Source organism: Teleopsis dalmanni, chromosome 1 (genome assembly GCF_002237135.1).
Source record: "Teleopsis dalmanni isolate 2A chromosome 1, ASM223713v2, whole genome shotgun sequence".
NCBI classification, from domain to species: Eukaryota; Metazoa; Arthropoda; class Insecta; order Diptera; family Diopsidae; genus Teleopsis; species Teleopsis dalmanni.
The window spans coordinates 88,631,165-88,650,228 of NC_051846.1; the positions used below are offsets into that span (position 1 = coordinate 88,631,165).

General features: G+C 28.2%; 1 protein-coding gene across 3 annotated transcripts in view; it reads left to right on the forward strand.

Annotated features, from left to right (window-relative positions):
• Window positions 1-19,064, forward strand: part of LOC119670021 (IQ motif and SEC7 domain-containing protein 1) — a 47,791-nt gene that overhangs the window by 10,973 nt on the left and 17,754 nt on the right. The window contains exon 1 of one of the 3 annotated variants that reach the window (XM_038080106.1): window positions 2,193-2,250. The exons of 1 other annotated variant lie outside the window; for it this stretch is intronic. In XM_038080106.1, the coding sequence (XP_037936034.1) occupies window positions 2,225-2,250 (26 nt within the window). In that variant the 5' untranslated portion in view covers window positions 2,193-2,224. Of the gene's footprint in view, window positions 1-2,192; window positions 2,251-14,085; window positions 14,281-19,064 lie in introns of those variants that run through there. One more of the 3 variants, XM_038080105.1, reaches the window with a different exon arrangement.

A 19,064-nucleotide genomic window follows, 5' to 3' on the forward strand; every position in this document is an offset into this window, starting at 1 on the left:
TGACAAGCATTGATTTCTGCTAGACCTATCTTTTTCAGATGGTTTCGCAGTCTACATTGGTCTGTTAGCAGTTCCGTGTAGAATTTGATATCTGTTCTGCTTAAGTTTAGAATAGCTTTAGCCTTTATATGTTCAGGAATAATAAGCTGTTTTGACTGCCATATGCAGTCTCTCCAAAATTCAATTAGGTTTTGTTTTTCCTTTTCGCTTACTAGGCTGGTTTTGAAGCTGTTATTATCACCGCGAAAGGGTTCCGGGCTATACCTTTATTATGTTTCCCTAATTGCGGATTTTTTTCAAAAACAACTAAATTCCACTCATATTCAGTAAAAATTACCGTTCAGTCGTGTGAATGCCGCTTATAAATAGAATCCAAAAACACGATTAACTTGTGCTGTGTGAACTCGTTGCAGTTACAAATAATTCAGTATCTTAAAACTAGTTCAAGCTGAATTTGACTTATTACAATAAATAGAAGTATTAACATATTTGAAAGCTATTAAGGGAAATGTCAAATTTTTTTTTTCGTTCAGAAAAGATATGTTTGAAATGGAAAAAAAAATTTTTGTCCAAAACTAAAGTGAATAACTTTATTTTATAAATAATAAGTTATACGTTATAAATATAAGATATGAATTTATTGGAATCGTTCAGTGTAGACTTTTTATAAAATTTAAATACGACTTGACCCTGAGATTTAATTGTAATATATTTATATTTTAATTAATTTATAATATTAATTTCATTGAAATTAATACTATGGTCCAATTGATACTCTTTATTACAATATATGACGTTAATTACAATACACGTTTCAGGTTAAACATATTACAATATCAGCAAAACTATTGTAAGCTTCATGTGGTTTAATAATGCAAAATATTGAAAAATATTTACGTTGGCAATGCTGTCATTGCTGGCATTTGTTGTCATTCTCTTTTTTGTGAAAAATAAACATTAAGAGAACTTTTCTCAAAAAAAAGATAATAGAAATAGGGGAGGATTGTTGATGTTTTAATGCGAATAATCTTTGTTTTTATACGAAATGAATTTGATTTATTTTAATTTTTATATATATAACTTATGTGAATATATATTAAATAACAACGTATCGAAATATTAAACGAAGATGAGTAATTATCGTGATAAGAAGAAAAAGAAGAAGAAGAATGATTCAACCCTTGCAAACAAAATAAAATGAAAAAGCCGCTCTCTTAAAAATTTTGTTCAGTATAAAATTTCATTGCCTGACAAAGCCTTTTCCATTGTATTTTCTAAGATTCATTTATAGGAAGTAAGTATAAAATATTTTATTAAATTAATTACATTAATTTATTGTGTAGATTAGATATTAACTTCATAAACTGATTAAAAAATATAGTTAAAAACGTGTGCCTCTCGATACAACCCTTAAAAACGCACCCCTCGGCTTCTTGTCAATTACGGCAAATGCTGTTCAAGGAGACGCCTTGACAATGTTTTCAACGAGAATTCTGCTTTAGTATGAAAATAGGTTTCCAAAGAGAATGACGGATTCCGAGTGCGAATTTATTTGCAAATTTTTTTTCTGTCTTACATAAATAATAAAATACATAATACTAAGTTAACATAAAGCTAACATGTAAATATAAATGCGAATTAAACAAATGTGTACTATTTTGCTAATAATTTATCCATTTTTCGGCCAATAAATAAATTACTTAAGTAACATATATGTGTGTATAATTGAGTGTGACTGTATGTGTTAGTTATTAGATTTTTTCCAGACTAGATGTCTGTCTTACAGCCAAATTGTGTATGTATACAATGACTTGCAGAGCAGCAAGGGAGGAAATTTCTATCTTAGTAAAATTATATTAAAATACTAATAAATATTTTTCTATTTGCTATTGAAAGCTATTTTCAACAAACCATTCCACGAAAACACTAAAAACTTTTATTGTAAGAAATATTAATAATTTTTTTGTTATATAATTCGATAGAATAAAAATATTTGTTTCGTAATTACCGTCCGCTGCGTATTACCAACACCGTGAATTATCTGCCTTATTGAAATTCTTGCAATTACGTGAAATAAATTCCGTTGTATAAAAACAAAAAAAAAAAAAAACAAAGTTATAACATTAAATAATGCTAAAAATAAATATTTAATTATAAACACATTCGTATATATAATTTATATAAAATAATTTTCACATTTTGAAATTTTCAATTCAAATAAAAAATGCTGACTTCAAGCGATATTTATTGGTAAGTTTCAAAGTCAATAAAGTTGTTATATTCTATATTTCTCTATGAATTTCAATTTGTCATATATGATGTGCATATGTACATAATACTGGAGATGAAACAGAGATTGAAATAAGTTCAAATAAACTATATACGATGTGAACTGCAAGTACCGCAACTATTTTAGTCACAACGACGTAAAGTAAAACAACGAAGTAACGCGTTTTGCATCAAAATCAATAACCGATACTCCTCTCCATTATCGTTGGCGACAAAAATAAAACTTGTGCCTTTGTCCTTTAATATGTTATTTTAAGAATATTGAACACACAAAAATCCTTACTCTATGTTGTGATGGAAAAAGGATGTTACGAATAGGAAACGAATTGAGAATAATTATTTATAACATCTATAAAGCTGAGTCCTCATGCAATAATGGGCTGTGGTGACCTTAAGCCTTATTATTTTGGGGTGTGGTTTTAAATCCCTTTTTATTATGACTTTTAGCTAAATTGTTTTTGCACAAATCTTCTACTGTTTATTTTAGTTAATTTTAGTTTTATACCAATACCAATTAATAACTTGATTTTAACGAATCGGACTATTCTAATATTTATAAACTGCTTAAATATCCCTCAAATAATAATAATAATAATAAGACGATTATCTAATAATAATAATTTAATTACCCAATTTTATATTGTATAATTATATAAAATTAAAAAGTATTTACTCAAATCTTTGAAAGTTTTACAAAACGAAACAATATTATTAAAAACGCTGCCTAAATATATGCAATAAAAATTTACTTTTTCTTTTAAATATTAAAAGTAGTTTTTCATTCTACTGCATATACAAAATCAGAAGTGGCAAACCAGTTTAATATGTTCGCAATTTTTAAAAATAATGCAACTTTTTAATACTACTACAGTATCATTGGAAGTGATACTATTAATGTTTTTGATCAAATCGGCTAGTTTGAATGGAGCTACTAAGATACGTCTATCTAGTTGTGTTTATTTCAAAACATATTTCTTCCTCAGATTTTGAGATAAAAAACAAAATGCATATATCCTATAGGACATAATTATAAAGAAAATTTAAAAAGTTGAAAGAAAAGTAAACACAGGTAAAACAAATATGTTATATTCGCAAAAGAAGGAAACCACTAGCACTACCAGATTAGTGATTACCAGTGAAATCTATACAAATCAATAATTTGCGGGTTTTGAAAATAAAATCAAGCGCAATGTTTTTAGTTCTGTGGTACACTACTCTGGGACGTACTGCATAAAGCATAACAGTCAGCTGTTCTCATGTGGAAAAGCAGAGAAATAAAATTTCTCTCTTTCATTCCGCTAATGAAATTTACTAGGAAACTAAAAAAGTGTTGGATAGACAAAGTGAATAATCACTTCACAAAAATGGGCATCAGCAACTGAAAAAAGGTTTAAAAAAAAACGGGAAGAATGGGAGGATATCATTCGACAAGCTTAGATCGTGCAAAACTGTGATAACAAAGATGATAATTATGAATTGGTACATTCATTGAAGATTGTATTCGACTATAGTTTTTATGTAAGCTGAATGCGCAAGGAAATGTTCTTTTATCAGATATTTTTGTACGTATCATGTTTGATCAATTAAGTATAAGACTTGATGCTTGTTGCCTAAACTAACATTTACCTTTACAAAATCTTATTATCTCATTCTAACAAACCTTTCACTTTCTTTCACGTTAAATTTGTATCAATAGTATATTTAACACTGAAGCAGGTAATGTGAAGATTCAATAATGCTTATGCTTATTCCATTATTTTTAACTTTACATTAAGACTACAAGACAATCCAGGGAAGTTTAATAAATGCGAATTATTAATTCTATCTACTATTAACTTTTATTAGTATGATCAACTATTTGTTCACTTCTATCATTATTCCTGAATCTATACCATCATTACCAATTAAATTAGATCACTTGGGAAACTACATTCCTTTCTCTTAACAGTGTTCTCTCTTGAGACTATAAATATTCTGATTAGACCTACAAAAACTACAAACACCGTACACCCACTTTTAACTTTTATGCAGATACTCAAAAATATCAAAGCCCTAAGTATTTCAGTAAGTCATTTCAAATACTTTACTAACATCAGCATCACGACCCTCTGCGAAATCATGAGTTTCCATTTAAGAGCATTGTGTTAATAGGTCATGAATCCTAAATACTTTAGACATATTGATTTGTTTAACAGTCAGTCAGATTTTGATATTCATACTAAATTCCTTAAAATTATTTAAAACTACATCATAGGTAGAATATCTTTTGTACATCTATTATATGACCATCAGTTCTCAACCAATCTTTTTAACTATTAAATTAAAATATTTTTGACTCAGTTGTTTATCATCGTTGAAATAAGGAATCTTGTATCTAAAATTTTCGTTACCGTTCGAATTCCCAGTGATATGTATAAGCATAGCACATTTATCCATTTTAAAAGTTATAATAGCTTGCTGAAAATGCTAGCTAACTTTTGCTAATTCAAAGATAAAGAATACGTATCTATACAGCTTTATTTTCGAATCTACCTAATCTGCAGTGGAATAAAATAAATCGTATTAAAATGATTTTCAACTATTTGTCACTAATTACACTATGTTCATCATTAACATACCAGATTAAATTTACTCTTGCTTAAAAATATTGTAGTCAAATATATTGTGATAATACTAATAGAAATTGGGCTCACAAGACATACTGCAATATGCACTTACTAAATATCTCCATGCCGTCATACCACATTATATCCAGTACCAAATGATATGCAAGTTTACTTTATAATATAATGAAATTGCTAATATATTCTTTAGTTTATAAATAATTATTCTGTAAAACAGCAGTTGTAATGTCAAGTTAATTTTATTCCTTATGAAAAATTTGAACTTTAAAGAACTTGTTCCATAGTACCAACTTTTTACTATTCTCTAAAATCACACTAAATTATTGTATAAAAAATCTTTTTGAGGAAAAATTTAGCTGTGACTTATAATACTAAAACGAAGTACATAGTTTATAATACAATTAAAAAACTCAATAGATATAATGTTTGGTAAATAACCTTTTATTTAGCTTTTACACTGCAAGTATAGTGGTTCTTATTAAAATTGTTGTTGTAATTGATATAATTCAATGACCAGTAATCGTTTCTTTTATTATTTTCAAATAGGGATTTCAAATTATTAATTTAAAATTCATTAATATAAAGATTTCCGAACGATAGTTGATTCCGATTTTGATCAATTGAATTTTTGACTGCCCATACAGCTGTTTCAAATATAGCCAAATACGCTGTTTTGTTGTTGTGGTTCACTTCTTCTTCGCCCTTCTATTAAATACAATAGTTTCTATTTAGTAAAATAGTCACTACCGTCATACCTGACCTTAAAATGCAATTAAAAGTTTATTAATTAAATTTAATATATTATTTTAGTCGGTCCGTTCCACCTATCTTGTATATACAGTTTTGTCAGTATATTATAATCGACTTTTATGTATATAGACACAGGAAGCTTAAACGATTATATTAATTTTTTAAATTATTTAATAGGAATCCGATGGAGTTTTTAATTGAATTATCTATAAATCCTTAATCCTCCATTATTAATTTAAAGTGTTTTTGCTGACTTTAAAAATATACGGAAAAATTTTTAGTTTAAATTTAATAAAACTAAAAAGTTTTTGCTCTGACAATATTATGAGTAGTGCCTTAGAAGTTTAAACTTGAAAGCAAACTGCGCCAAGAGACACTCCTCTGGGTACGCCTTTGCATATAAATTAAAATGCAATAGAAGGGCTTGTGCTTTTATCGACACAATTAGGCGTTTGAGTGCGTTTGAATCGAATATCATACGAGTTGTGTTTAGCTCGAACATCCAGTGAATATTAGCTCGAATAATGTTCACTGGATTTATTATAAATAATTATATTATAATAAAAATATAATTCAAGAAGGTAGCACTTCTTTGATAAAAATAACATCCATCTTTAGTTGGACCTTTTAATAGCTTCTAGTTAAAAATTAATATATACCATAAATTATAGTACATAGTTTATGTAGTTTATTATATAAATTCATTGTTCTACATAATATTGAAAATTATGTACTATAAATTATAGTACATAGTTTATATAGTTTATTATATAAATGCATTGTTCTATATAATATTCTGTTTTCAAAGAACTCTAAGAGATGGGGAAGGGGATGAGAGAAAATTTTAAAAAAAGATTTTTGAGTTTTTTAAGACTACAATAGTGTCTATTCAAGATCAAGCGACATAGATATACTTAGATACTCATGTGTACTAAAATACTCATATACCATATTTCGCTTGAAAAGCTGTACAAAAAAGTTTACATAATTTAATTTTTTGTAATTTTTTAACATGTTTGGAGATCAAATAGCTTTGACACATAACCAAAAAGAAAAAATTGCAAAAGCAAAATAAAAAATATTAACAAAGTAAAAATCGCGTAATGATGTGTAATTTCCAATTTAGTGTTTTGTTTATTTTTTGTCCGGCACACTGACGCTATCCATTCAGCGCAGATACAGTGACCAGCGACCAGTGTGAAAACATGAGCTCAACCCGTTCCCAAAGTTTTGCATTAAAATTGTTAAATTTTGAGGTTGTTAGTAAAAAGATAATTTGACAAACTAAACATGTTGCGGCACAGTTACTTAATTTTTTATTATAGTCCATGGGCAAACGGGCAAATGACAAAACACTGACTGACTGGTTAGTCGAATTCGAAATAATAGGAGTGCGATTTCGAAACCGAATTTAGGCTTAGAAAATATTTTACAGATTTTGATATTAGATCTATTTAATGTATATTACTTGAGCTACTTTAATACGCTAAAATCATACGTATTCCATATTGCAAGAGATTTTGTTTAAACATAAGTAAATATTAAAAATAGATCTGATGTATTAAGTTCATTAATTAATTTAAAATTCGGTTAAACACAGTTTGTGCCATTCATAGGAGTATCAAAATATCGATGAATTTTGACCTTGATTTACTTTCTCTAGAGAGCAATGCTTTCAAAGAATTAATTTTTATATTAGATGTGTATTTTAAAGAAGACATTTAACAATGTTAAGTTTTTAACAAGGTTAATATAAACTCTTTACAAATTAATTTTATAAATTAATGAACTTAAATCTAACTTAAATTTTGAGCCGCTTATAAGGAACCAAACTGTGACGATACCCGCAACATCAATTTTGCATACAAAGAAGCACTAGGAGCTGCATAGCGAACTGGTATTTTAATCTTTGGCATATATAAATTGTGTAGCTGAAGTAGCATTGTACATTGCCGCTCTAGTATAGCCTGTTTGAGTCTAAATGTTCGCACTGACGTCACTATCAAATTTCTATTTAATCAAAAACTTGTTGAACAGGCCCACAAACCTAGAAGCCTACTAAAATTTTGTCAGATAAAAGCAAAATAGACTTATGCTCGAACATATATACTTGGTTAGATATTTTTATACTCGTACGTGTAACTAAACCTGCTTGCATCTCATTTTTTGAAGTTTGAATTTGTATTATTTTTTGTTATCACAAGTTCACCGCGATATTAACTTATAAATAATTAATTTTTGCGAAAATAGCTTCTATGAAATCATTCGACTAAATATATCACATTTTTTTAAATAAAACATAAGAAATTTAAATTCAAAAATGGTTATATTTATTGCTTATACAGCAATTCCTTATTAGAAAATTCATCAGAGAGATTCAGAATTTATGGAATGGTTTGACTTTTATACAGGATCACAAGCAATAATCATTATATGTTTTGTAGAATTAAAAAAACCGAGTTCCATAAATTCATCAAATATTTACATAGCAAAGATTTAAAATTCGAAGACTCAGATGTAAAATCCACAATAAACTCAAAATTGTATTATCTCAACTTTGGAAGACTTACGTTTACTCTTCCATATTCGAATTTATTCGAATCTTCGAAATTCGAATATAACAGGACTAGTAGATGTATCACATGGAATCGAGATTTTAATTTTGCACAAACAATTAAGGTTGCAAAAGCCGTATAACGATTTTAAAACAATGCTGGAATATCATTCATCGTAATTCCATTAAATTAATGCTTTGATTGATTACTTTGGATTGGACATATAATTATTACTTTACATGTGAATTGATCGAATAGTTAAAACAATGGACTTCAGCAAATGAACCAACTCTCAAATAAATTAAGACTATTGAGGTTGATCGCAAAATGATGGCCATAATTTTTAAAACACAAGCAATATAAATTATATCGATTACTTTCCGTCAACAATGTAGAGAAAAAAATTCCAATTTGACCAGAATAAAATCCTTGCCACACCTGCATAATTGTATGTCATCTCTTACTCTCTCATATCAATGAAATATAAAATATTTGATTGTAGTAAACAGTAAGATTACACAAATGCTTTCTTAGCTTCCAATCTGCCGAGAAAAGGCTTGAGTTTTTAATCCTAAAGTCCAAACTCTTAATTCTTATTTATGAATCATTATAATATAATCATATTATTATATGCATCATTATAATAATAATTATAATCATTATATAGTACTAGTATGGATTCATGTTTATTTCGATTTTTTAAATATTTTGTAATTTAACTCTCTTGATTAATTTTGACTCGCGATTGCTGTACTTTTGTTACAAATTAAAGTTATGAGGTTTTTACTTTTTATTGCTTCTATTTTAGAAAACATGTTTAATTAATGATTTTATAGGTGTTGAACGGTGTGATGATCACCAATCGGCTATTAAAATAAATCCTTCTCGCCTCATTTATTTCTAAATCTATTACTTTTTCGTCTAAATGTATCGTTTGGTTCTCCCAGAATTATAAGCTGTAAAAGTAATATTATATTCCACAATTCTCAATAGATCGAAACCATCGACACACAAAAGTTCATTTAATCTTTCTAATTCTAGATTTTCCTACTCAATAGAAAAATCAATTCCAGCAGGAATTTGCTTGTTGATCATGAAAAGTACGACATTCTTAACAAGTGTTCTGAAATAACAGAGAAAGTTAAATTTTCTTGACTAAATTGATAGACAGATGATTGATTGGTTGGTTGTAGTGGTAAGCCATTGAATAACTTCCATGTACCTCAGAGAGTGGTTTTTTGCCGTTTTGCAACCACACTGATACCTAAAATAATATTTTGCCTAATTTTTTTGTAACATAAAACCCCTTATACAAAGTGTAACCAATACCATAATACTGAGTAATTTCCTCTTTAGTTAAAACAGTTGATTTCGGCGATTCTTATCCAACAATCAATTAAATCTTGTTCATTCAAGAAGTTGGAATATCTTTATTTCATGTATTTCACATTGTATAATATTTGTTAAATACGTTGGATTATAATTTCAAATACTTCTTCAATTTTTTTTACTACATAAGTGAACTTTAAGCTACATTCTACTCCTACTGTTGTTGACTGTTCAATAACTATAGTTGGGTCCTTCTGAACATATTGTTATAAATTAGTTTTTATTTAATAAAATAATAATAATAATGCTGCTGAGCATTATTTGAACTAGGCAAGCTTCAATCAACTAAAAAGACAATGACCGAAATATGTACAATATACTAAACAACAAGTGTAGTGAAAGTGAAATACATAACATGTACATAATGTACATAATTAGACGTAAAGATCTATGCCAAAGTAATGCACTTGTAAGCACCTTATGTGGAATGATCCATAATGAAACCTTTAGCACGAGTACCCGTATTCGAATCATATGTGGAGTAGATTTCCCAACTAACTTGTATTTTTCGTATTGTGTCATTCGTCAACTTTGCTAAATGGTTTTTATTGGTACGCTTTTTACTGGTCAGAGCTTTTTATGGGTAAAAGACATGTGGCAGCTCTACAGTTGGTGATCTTTCACACTTAATACTTTCTTAGAAGTAAATGTTTGATGTGCGGTGATGTGAATTAATGTACTAATTAAATACATAAACTTATTGCGTAGGAAAGTTGGAAAACGAAGTCAGTTTCCAGAAGATTTAACATAAAGTAACCGCTCAGAAAGAAAAAGTTATCTGTACACATGTTAACCCTTAAGAGGATTACTAAACATATGGCAACCGCAATTGAAGGCACAAAACCATCATCGATAATATGTTATTTATTTTCATTTTTAGATTTTACTTTCGTTATGTTGTGGACACATCGCATATCAGACGAACAGACAAAAGTAAAAACACTTTCTTTTTCAAAGGCTCATTAAAAGTTTAACGTGAACAATAGTAAATTTCTTTGGCAAATCTTTGTTATTAAAAAATGTTGAAACTATTGTTTTTAATGTATTTTGTTGTCTGTACTTCGCTCTTTCTCCTCTTCCATATCGAAAATTGAAATGTACAAAACAACGACGAAGCTTGCCACCTATCGAGGTTGCCTTTTGCAACGATTTTAACACTTGAGTTCTTATTTCATGGCTTTTTTATGGAGTTTTTGTAACTTTTTCAAGGAATTCACGACATTCAATAAATTGTTTCCCTCTAACTACACTTTGGGTTAGCTAACGAACAATATATTCACGATGTAACATACGTACATGTTCACATTTTGATATTTAGTACTTGTATTTTCGTCCATACACATATGTATGTACTCGTACAAGTACGTTTATATATATGAAAACTAATTAAAGCAATATAATTACACACATTTCGTTAGAAATTTTATACACAAATTTTATTATTTTTTATTTTATTATTTTTTATTTTATTATTTTTTATTTTATTATTTTATTATTTTGCATTACACCGCTTCGTAACAAAAGTTAGCAGAGTAAACAAAACGTTCACTCTTCGGTTCGGATATGAATATCTTTCTCTATTGTGTATGCCTTTATGCAGTGAGTCACTTGAGCGTAACGTAAGCACGGCTTTTGATTGTCGGCTGTAGCTGCTCTCGGCTGGGCTCTATACCGTTCACAGTGTATAGTGTATCCATCCATTTTGAAAACAATATGACGTACGTAAGCTAAACTTACAATAATGTTACTTGTATAAGCAGCTGTTGTTACTCTTGTATTTATTTTGGGCTTACGTATACGTATTTTTGTTTTGCAATTAGTTAATTTTAAGCGATTCCCAACTATTACTACTACTATTACTCTCTTACATTCAACTATTGCTTTCACATTGGCATTAAATGCCAAAGGTGCTATAAGTCATTTAAGTGTTTACATTTCCTATACTTATTTGTCATAGAACAGGTGATTTCGTATTTGTTTCGTTTATTTGTGGTGAACGAATTTTCAAACTAAAAAAATTATTTACCTACAATTGAGTCATTTAGAAGTATTGAAAACTCTTGTTAGTGTATTTATAATAAAAGATAAAATAAAATTGAAAAAGAAAAGAAATTTCTTTTTTTTTCTTGATACATTATAATACAATATTTGATAGTATGTTTCAATTGAATTCATTTTTATTATTTTTATTATTATAGGATACAACAAATGATCTCCATCTATCCCTATTTTGCGAAATCTGCCGAAGTTCGTTAAATGATTTGCCAGTTTCGGAATTAACTGTTCTTCGCAATTTAATTCATTAGAGCAGTTCATTTGATTAGGGTCGCAAAAGAAGTTGATTAACAGTACAAAAAGCTTTCGTGCTTTCCAACTTAGTTCAGAATAAATTTAGGGAAGTTACACCAAAAATGTTAAATGTAAAATTGCAAAATATATTTTCTAAAAGAGTAATGAACGAAATTTGATATATTTGATACATAAAACAAAATGTAAATAAACAAAAAAGTAAATATTAACTGTTAACAATTGAAATATAAACAAACAAAACCTTTCCTAGAACTTTCACAGAAATTTCTGACACATAAAAGCTCCTTCGCCTGCATAGCTAAATCAACGTATACCAATGGAAACGACTAAATCTTAATTTGATTAATATAAATTGATTACGCTGCAGTGGGAACATGCTAACTACATTAAATTCAGTTTCGCAAAGTCTACATTTTACATTTATTAAATGACTGCATCTTCTTCAATCTTATAAGCAAATTTCTCAAAAATGTGATATTGTGATACCGAAAAAATTCACTGAAACTAATCGTTCGTTGTTTAAATGGTTCATTATTTCAGATATTCGTTAAACCAAAAAACGTGTTTCATTTTAATTCTGTTGCATATTAGTTAAACAATTTTTTCTAAACAAATGTTTACACAAAAATTTTTAATAAATATATTTCAAAACAAAATAAATCTTTATTCATATTTCAGAAATATTCTATTTCCACATATATTTTGCTTAAAAAAAAATTAATTAAATATGTATATGAGAATATATGTATATGGGAATATGATCAAATTTTTATGGTATATGGAGTATGGAAATTGAAGAAATATACTTTTGTCCATTTTTTATCCTAACTATTGTCCTTTCCCTTACATTAAATTGTTACCTACAGTCAGACTTTTATAACTTGAACTTCTATAACTCGAACTAGATAGAGTGCAGCAAGCTTTAGAGAGTGAATTATATACAATTACAAAAATATTCTTTAACTCGAAGTCTCCATCTTTGCAAAATCGTACTTCGAGTTATGGAAGTTTGACTGTAACTGTATTTAGTATATTTATTATATTATAATACTCTAATCACCCACCTGAGAGAGTTGACATTTTGTTAAACAAAGGACTTCGCCAAATGTATAGACTTGTCAGGTTGTTTTAAATTCACATAAATGGAGGAGCCGTGCACTTTTAAGTGTTGTTCGTACGCTGACCTCTACGATCCTTTTGGGAATTCTCTTGTTCTGCCTATGAACAACCTTAATCTGTGGTATCACAGCTGTTAATACGTAACATTTGGTGTTAATGTCAAAAGCTTAAAAGATTAATATTAAAAATATAGTAATATTTTAATAAAAGAAAAAGCTTGATTAATGTGGTTGTTCAATCATGAACATGAAGGCTCGAAGGACCAAAATGTACTTTTATTTTATTGAAGTACACTGTTTGAGTATACTTTAGTTACTCAAACTAAATTAAATTAAAAAAGTTAAATAAAAGTACAGTGGTAATATTGCATGTTTTTCGTAAAAGTGAATTATTTTATAAAATGAGAAAACTTCTTTCTTTTTAAGCCCGTGTGCGAGTTCGAGTAAATTGACAGTAAATTGAGGGAAATAATAAATTATGTCGGTATGGCAGCGAATGTTGGAATTTACCAGAATTTTGGGTAGGGTAAATTAGGTAAATTGGGTGTCATCATTATGAAAATTTTATAAGATGTTTAATAAATAAATAAATTTGAAAACTTTTAACCAAAAATAATAAATAAGTGCAATAAGTAAATAAATAAATATTGACATAAGTGCAGTGCAAAAAATCACTAGGAAATTTTAATTTATTTTACCTCAATTTACTCGAACTCGCACACGGCCTAAACATAGATTGTACAAAATTTCATAGTTGAAACTTAAATTACTTGGGAAACGCTGAAACAATATACACACAACCAACTGACGGATCTCACATATTTTCATTTTTATTTAATTTATTTTGAATTTGCTTTCTTAGCTTAATGGTACGAGAGAAGCACAAGCAAACGCAAATAGCAGAGGGGGCCACAATTCGGGCGCAATTTGACTTCGGTAACAGTTTTCGTTCAGTAAAATAGCAGTTAACACACACAAACGAATCCGAATCCGATATGATCACACACTCGTATGGGGGGTTACCGCAATTCGAGTGAAGTGGGCAAATTTAGTCTATTCGTGATTCGTGAGCTGAGAGCAACTGGCAAAATTTCTACATTTTTTTAATAAATTTCAATTTTCGCTTAATTTTTTCATTAAAGTTCGTTAAAACTAGTAAAAGTCAGCTTTGTTCCAAGTTTGCTCAAGTTTCCATACTTGTGAACGTAGAATATGTTATGTGGTAGAGCTGAATACTCTAAATTTGTATGAAAATTTTGTGAAATTATAAAATCAAAAATTTGTTGCAACATCAAATTAATTACTTCGTGATATCGGTTAAATAACAGTTTCGAAAGACGCCCAATTCCGCTTAACTGTAACTGTTGGAACGTCAGTCAATCATTCAATCAGTCGTAACGTCAAACTCGCAAACTCGCAAAGTCATATAGTCTGATCGCAAAGTATATTCGTTTTACTAGTGCATTGTCTGTCTGCCCATCTTTCTTTGTAAACGGAAAATATTAATAGCAATAAAAGCCGTCTTACCCCGCCCTGTTGAGCAACGAATTGCCCAGTATCTAACCATTTTACATTTTACATTTTTCATTTTATATTTTCATTGAGTTTTGGTTTCAGTTTTGGTTTTAATGAAATTTGTTCATCAGTGCACAGTACACAAAGTAAAACAACCAACACGCATACGATTTTCATAGTTAAAAGTATAAAGTGAATGCGCAAATAGCAAATACATAAATAATAAAAAATAAGATAAAAAAAAATTATTAAAAGCGTGAATGTAAACCTTTTTCTTTTATTAAAAAATTCATTAAATAAATATGTTATATGCTATATGTTATAAAGAAAGATGATATATTATATTTAAACAAAATTTAAGAGGCAACAAGAAAAATATTTGTTTTCCTTGATTTGCGTAATTTTTAATGACCTTAAACTGTGTTTAAAAAACTTTTAGTGTGAACACAATCAAATACGGATATATCAATATACATACATATATATAGTATATACAGTAAACCTATTATACAAGAAAAAAGAGCTGAGCAAATAATAACTGAAACTGAAGTTTAAACAAAGATCTTCGATTAACTAACATATACACTTCCTGTTCCGAATAACGAATAACGAATACAATCGAATATAATAAGAAATCCACATGAAAGTGAATAGTGTTTTTATTGTGTGAAAAGAAAATAAAAACAATTATATAAATAATTATAAATCATTAAATATTGCACGTAGCTATGTACAGTAGTAAAAAACTGCATTATGGTTTCAATTGTATAGAAATATTCACATGCCAACCCAGGCAGTATTATAGTGTGCAGTATAATAGGCAAATAATGGGTGTTCCACTTACTACAAGACAAATGCGCAATCGAATTAAATTTCATTGTCTTCATAATAACAACAGACACTCTATTTGAGTGATAATTTCTCTTGGGTGGATAACTTTTCTAATACCAAAACAAAAATTTTTTTTATAATCATTATTTCATATAACACATAATCTTTTTTCCGGACACACCTTTTAAACGACGAATTTCCGCTTAAAAGAATTTTCACAGCATATTAAAATATAGTTAAAAGGATAATACAAATTACAACAACACTGAACATACGTCCTGCATTGGGTATTTCATTGTTTAGGGTGACAATTTCAAATTAGACTCTGACAATTTGTACTCATATCAATTTCATCTAAATCTGTTTAATATATTCTTTATTAAAAGAAAAATTACAAAAATATCAACGGATACAGATTATTAAAAATTTGAATTGGTTAGTTTTGTACAAACCAAGTATCACCTATGAGTCTATATCCGTAAATAAAGCCTTTAATTTTTGACTGTAAATTCTAAAAAAAAAATAACTTACTATATTATCATAGACATATATTTTGCTGAGATTTCAATTCCAAAACTACACAGTTTTTAGAGATGTCACAATTAAATAAAAATGGGAAACACTATTTGAATAGAAAATGTTCTGAAGCAACTGAAAATATACATATGCATGTTAATACTGCTAAGGTCCACATGTTATACAAAGAGTCATGGTCACGTCAAATGTGAAATTGTTCTTGTTTTCAGTAAAAATTAAAAAATTGAGAATAAGAAAAAGAAAGAAATTTCTATTTAAATTTAGTCAGGTTGGTCAAAAAAGTGTGATAAATGTCATAATTTGCGCCTATTAGAAGTATGTTTTATTTGAATATCCGTATAAAAATATATGTCTTCGAAAATTTTAACATGTAGTAACGGTAGGTAAATGACAATTGTGATATAACTCTCTGTACAACATGTCTTTTCCGTGACCATTCGTTATATGACTGTCTGTATAACATGGTTCTAATATAAATTAGTATATTTTCAATATTTTCGTATTATCTATATATTTTTATTGTGACTTGAAAACGTTTTTAAGTGAAGAATCTTGACAGCCCAAAAGAAACTTAATAAACAAAACTTGAAAAATAAAACTGCAATGAAAATTTGATTATACAAACTCGAGATGTGGTCAGTCAAAAAATTATATTAAAAAAAGTTATTGTTTCAGAAGTCCCAAAGCAAACAATAGGTCTTTGTTAAATATAATGTGTTATTCAGCTCCGAACAAGAACTAAGTTAAAAACCGTCGCTAACACCGGGATCAAAATAAAAAGAAAAAACACCGGTTTAGCATCTTAAATTTTATTTATGATGGACTTATTTAAACATTCATAAGTGAAATTTTAAAGTCTTTATATAAAATATATAAAAAGTATATTTGTTTTTATAAAATTTGCTCTTACTTTAATCTTGATTGCTTGATTTCAATTATGACAAAACCTGAAAAAGTGTTTAGTTTTATCGGAACGAAAATCGACATCGAACCGATATATTCTTTTCAAATGAAAAAAAAATCATTCAGTTATCTGAGTGCAGAAACAACGTTTTATAAATTTTGTTTTAATTTTTTTTAAGCTTTTATCTATATTATAACTATAGTATGTAATAATATAGAATAATTATGAGTTCACGTTCTTAAATATTTCTGTTTTTAGAAAAGGCTTATGAGAAGAAAATGAAATGTTATGAATTCGTTTTTCTTTCTTGAAAAACTAATTTTTAAGCTTATTAAAGCTTATTTTAAACTTATTAGCTGTTTTTATAAAGTTGCTCCAATATTATTTGATAAATTTATTTAATTTATGAAGAAGCAATGCTCTCTCATGAAATTCCTTTTTTTGGGTCGGGGAACACAAATTAATGAAATTCAATTAACTTTTTAATTTTATGTACGGGAAAAAATATAAACTGCTTAAATACATATATTGTATTTCATTTATATTTATATTTTTAAGTAAATGCACTTAGATAAGATTAGATTTATCGATGGCAATCCCAAAAATTAAGTTAAGCACCACATAGGCCAAATAACGAATCATATTATTATAAAAATATAAATAAACTTTTTTTTTTAATACCAAAAATTTTTATATGTAATCAATATACATTATTATAAAAATATTTTTTTTTTTGTTTTATGAAACTTCTTATTTCGTTTTTTTAATTGTTCAAGCTGAGTTACCCTGTATAAAAGTGCAATCAAACACCTGTATCTACACGACTTTTGCTACGCTATCGGTTTTTACTCACATTAAGTTGTGTACGGGTAAATACTCGTATATTGTTCAAGCCACCTCAATTATACTATATAAAAACTTACAATACGAGAACGAAAATCATTAGTTTTAAATACAGGTTTGAGAATTCTTACTGAAATAAATTTTTATAAATGAAAAGTTTGTAGTTTTTGAACTGAAGGAACTAGGTTTACTAAATAAGCCAAGTTAGTAGGCGACTTGTTTGTATCAAGGTTAAATCTCAAAATTCTTATTCATGTTAGTCAAATATCAACATACAAAAGTGTACCGATCGTTCGTATATGGGCGATCGATCAGTACACTTCGATTTACAATCGAAATTAAAATTCGATTTAAAATTGCACAAGCAAAGGCAATAGCAACAATTCGCTCGGCTTTGATCAATGTGCTTTGCAGTTTTTAATATAGAATACTTAAGTATGTATCTATATAATTACACTAATATATAATGTATAAATGGAATATTGCAAATTTTCACAATTATTTAGAAAGCTCTTATCTACACAAGTCTGGACTATTTGTATACTATGAATATTTTTTATTGTAATTATAATTGAAAACACAGTCAAGTGTAAATTGCAATTTTTAATTTCCGCTGGAACGTACAGTGTTTACACTCGTAAGTCACTGCGAGCTTTATACCTTTTTCACTTTTCATTATTTACTCGTACATACAAATATACGAATGATTTTCCTATTATGCTATGCTTTCTGCTTAATGTAATCTGCTTTGAAATCATTATATACGATTGTCCATTATGTATTGTGTGTTGGCATATTCAATACGTATTCTGCACGATCCGATGTCAGTCAAGCCAACCGATGGACGGTCTATCCGACTGATCGGTTCATGACTTACATATTTTAATGACATACCCGCCGCTGACCTAGAAAAAATTTAAATTTCGTACGCACATTGCAAACCGATGTGTTTGCTTTTCATTATATTTATTAGAAGAATTCAACAGTTTTTTCTGTGTTTCTCTGGTTTCGATTTTGCTTTTTTTAGTGTAGCGAAAAATGATGGTGTGAAGGAAGAGCTTATATTTTTCGGCCAGTGAGTTTTATTTCGTCTTTTAATCTCGTTTTCTGTTTTCTGTTTCGTACATTATGGACATTGCGTCCCAATTTAAATCACAAAGTTTTGCCAATTTGCTTTCACATGCGCGCGAGCAGCAACTTCCGATTTGCTAAAATAATGGCCATAAAAATATTATTTTTCGTTTAATACACGAATCAGTGCATTCGTGAAGCCACTAATGAAAAAAACACTGTAACCATGGCTGAAAGCTGCTGCACACATGCATATACACGCACATACAAATGTACGATTTAATGTTCTAAATAAATGAAGAAAATGTAACGTGAGTGTTTACACTGA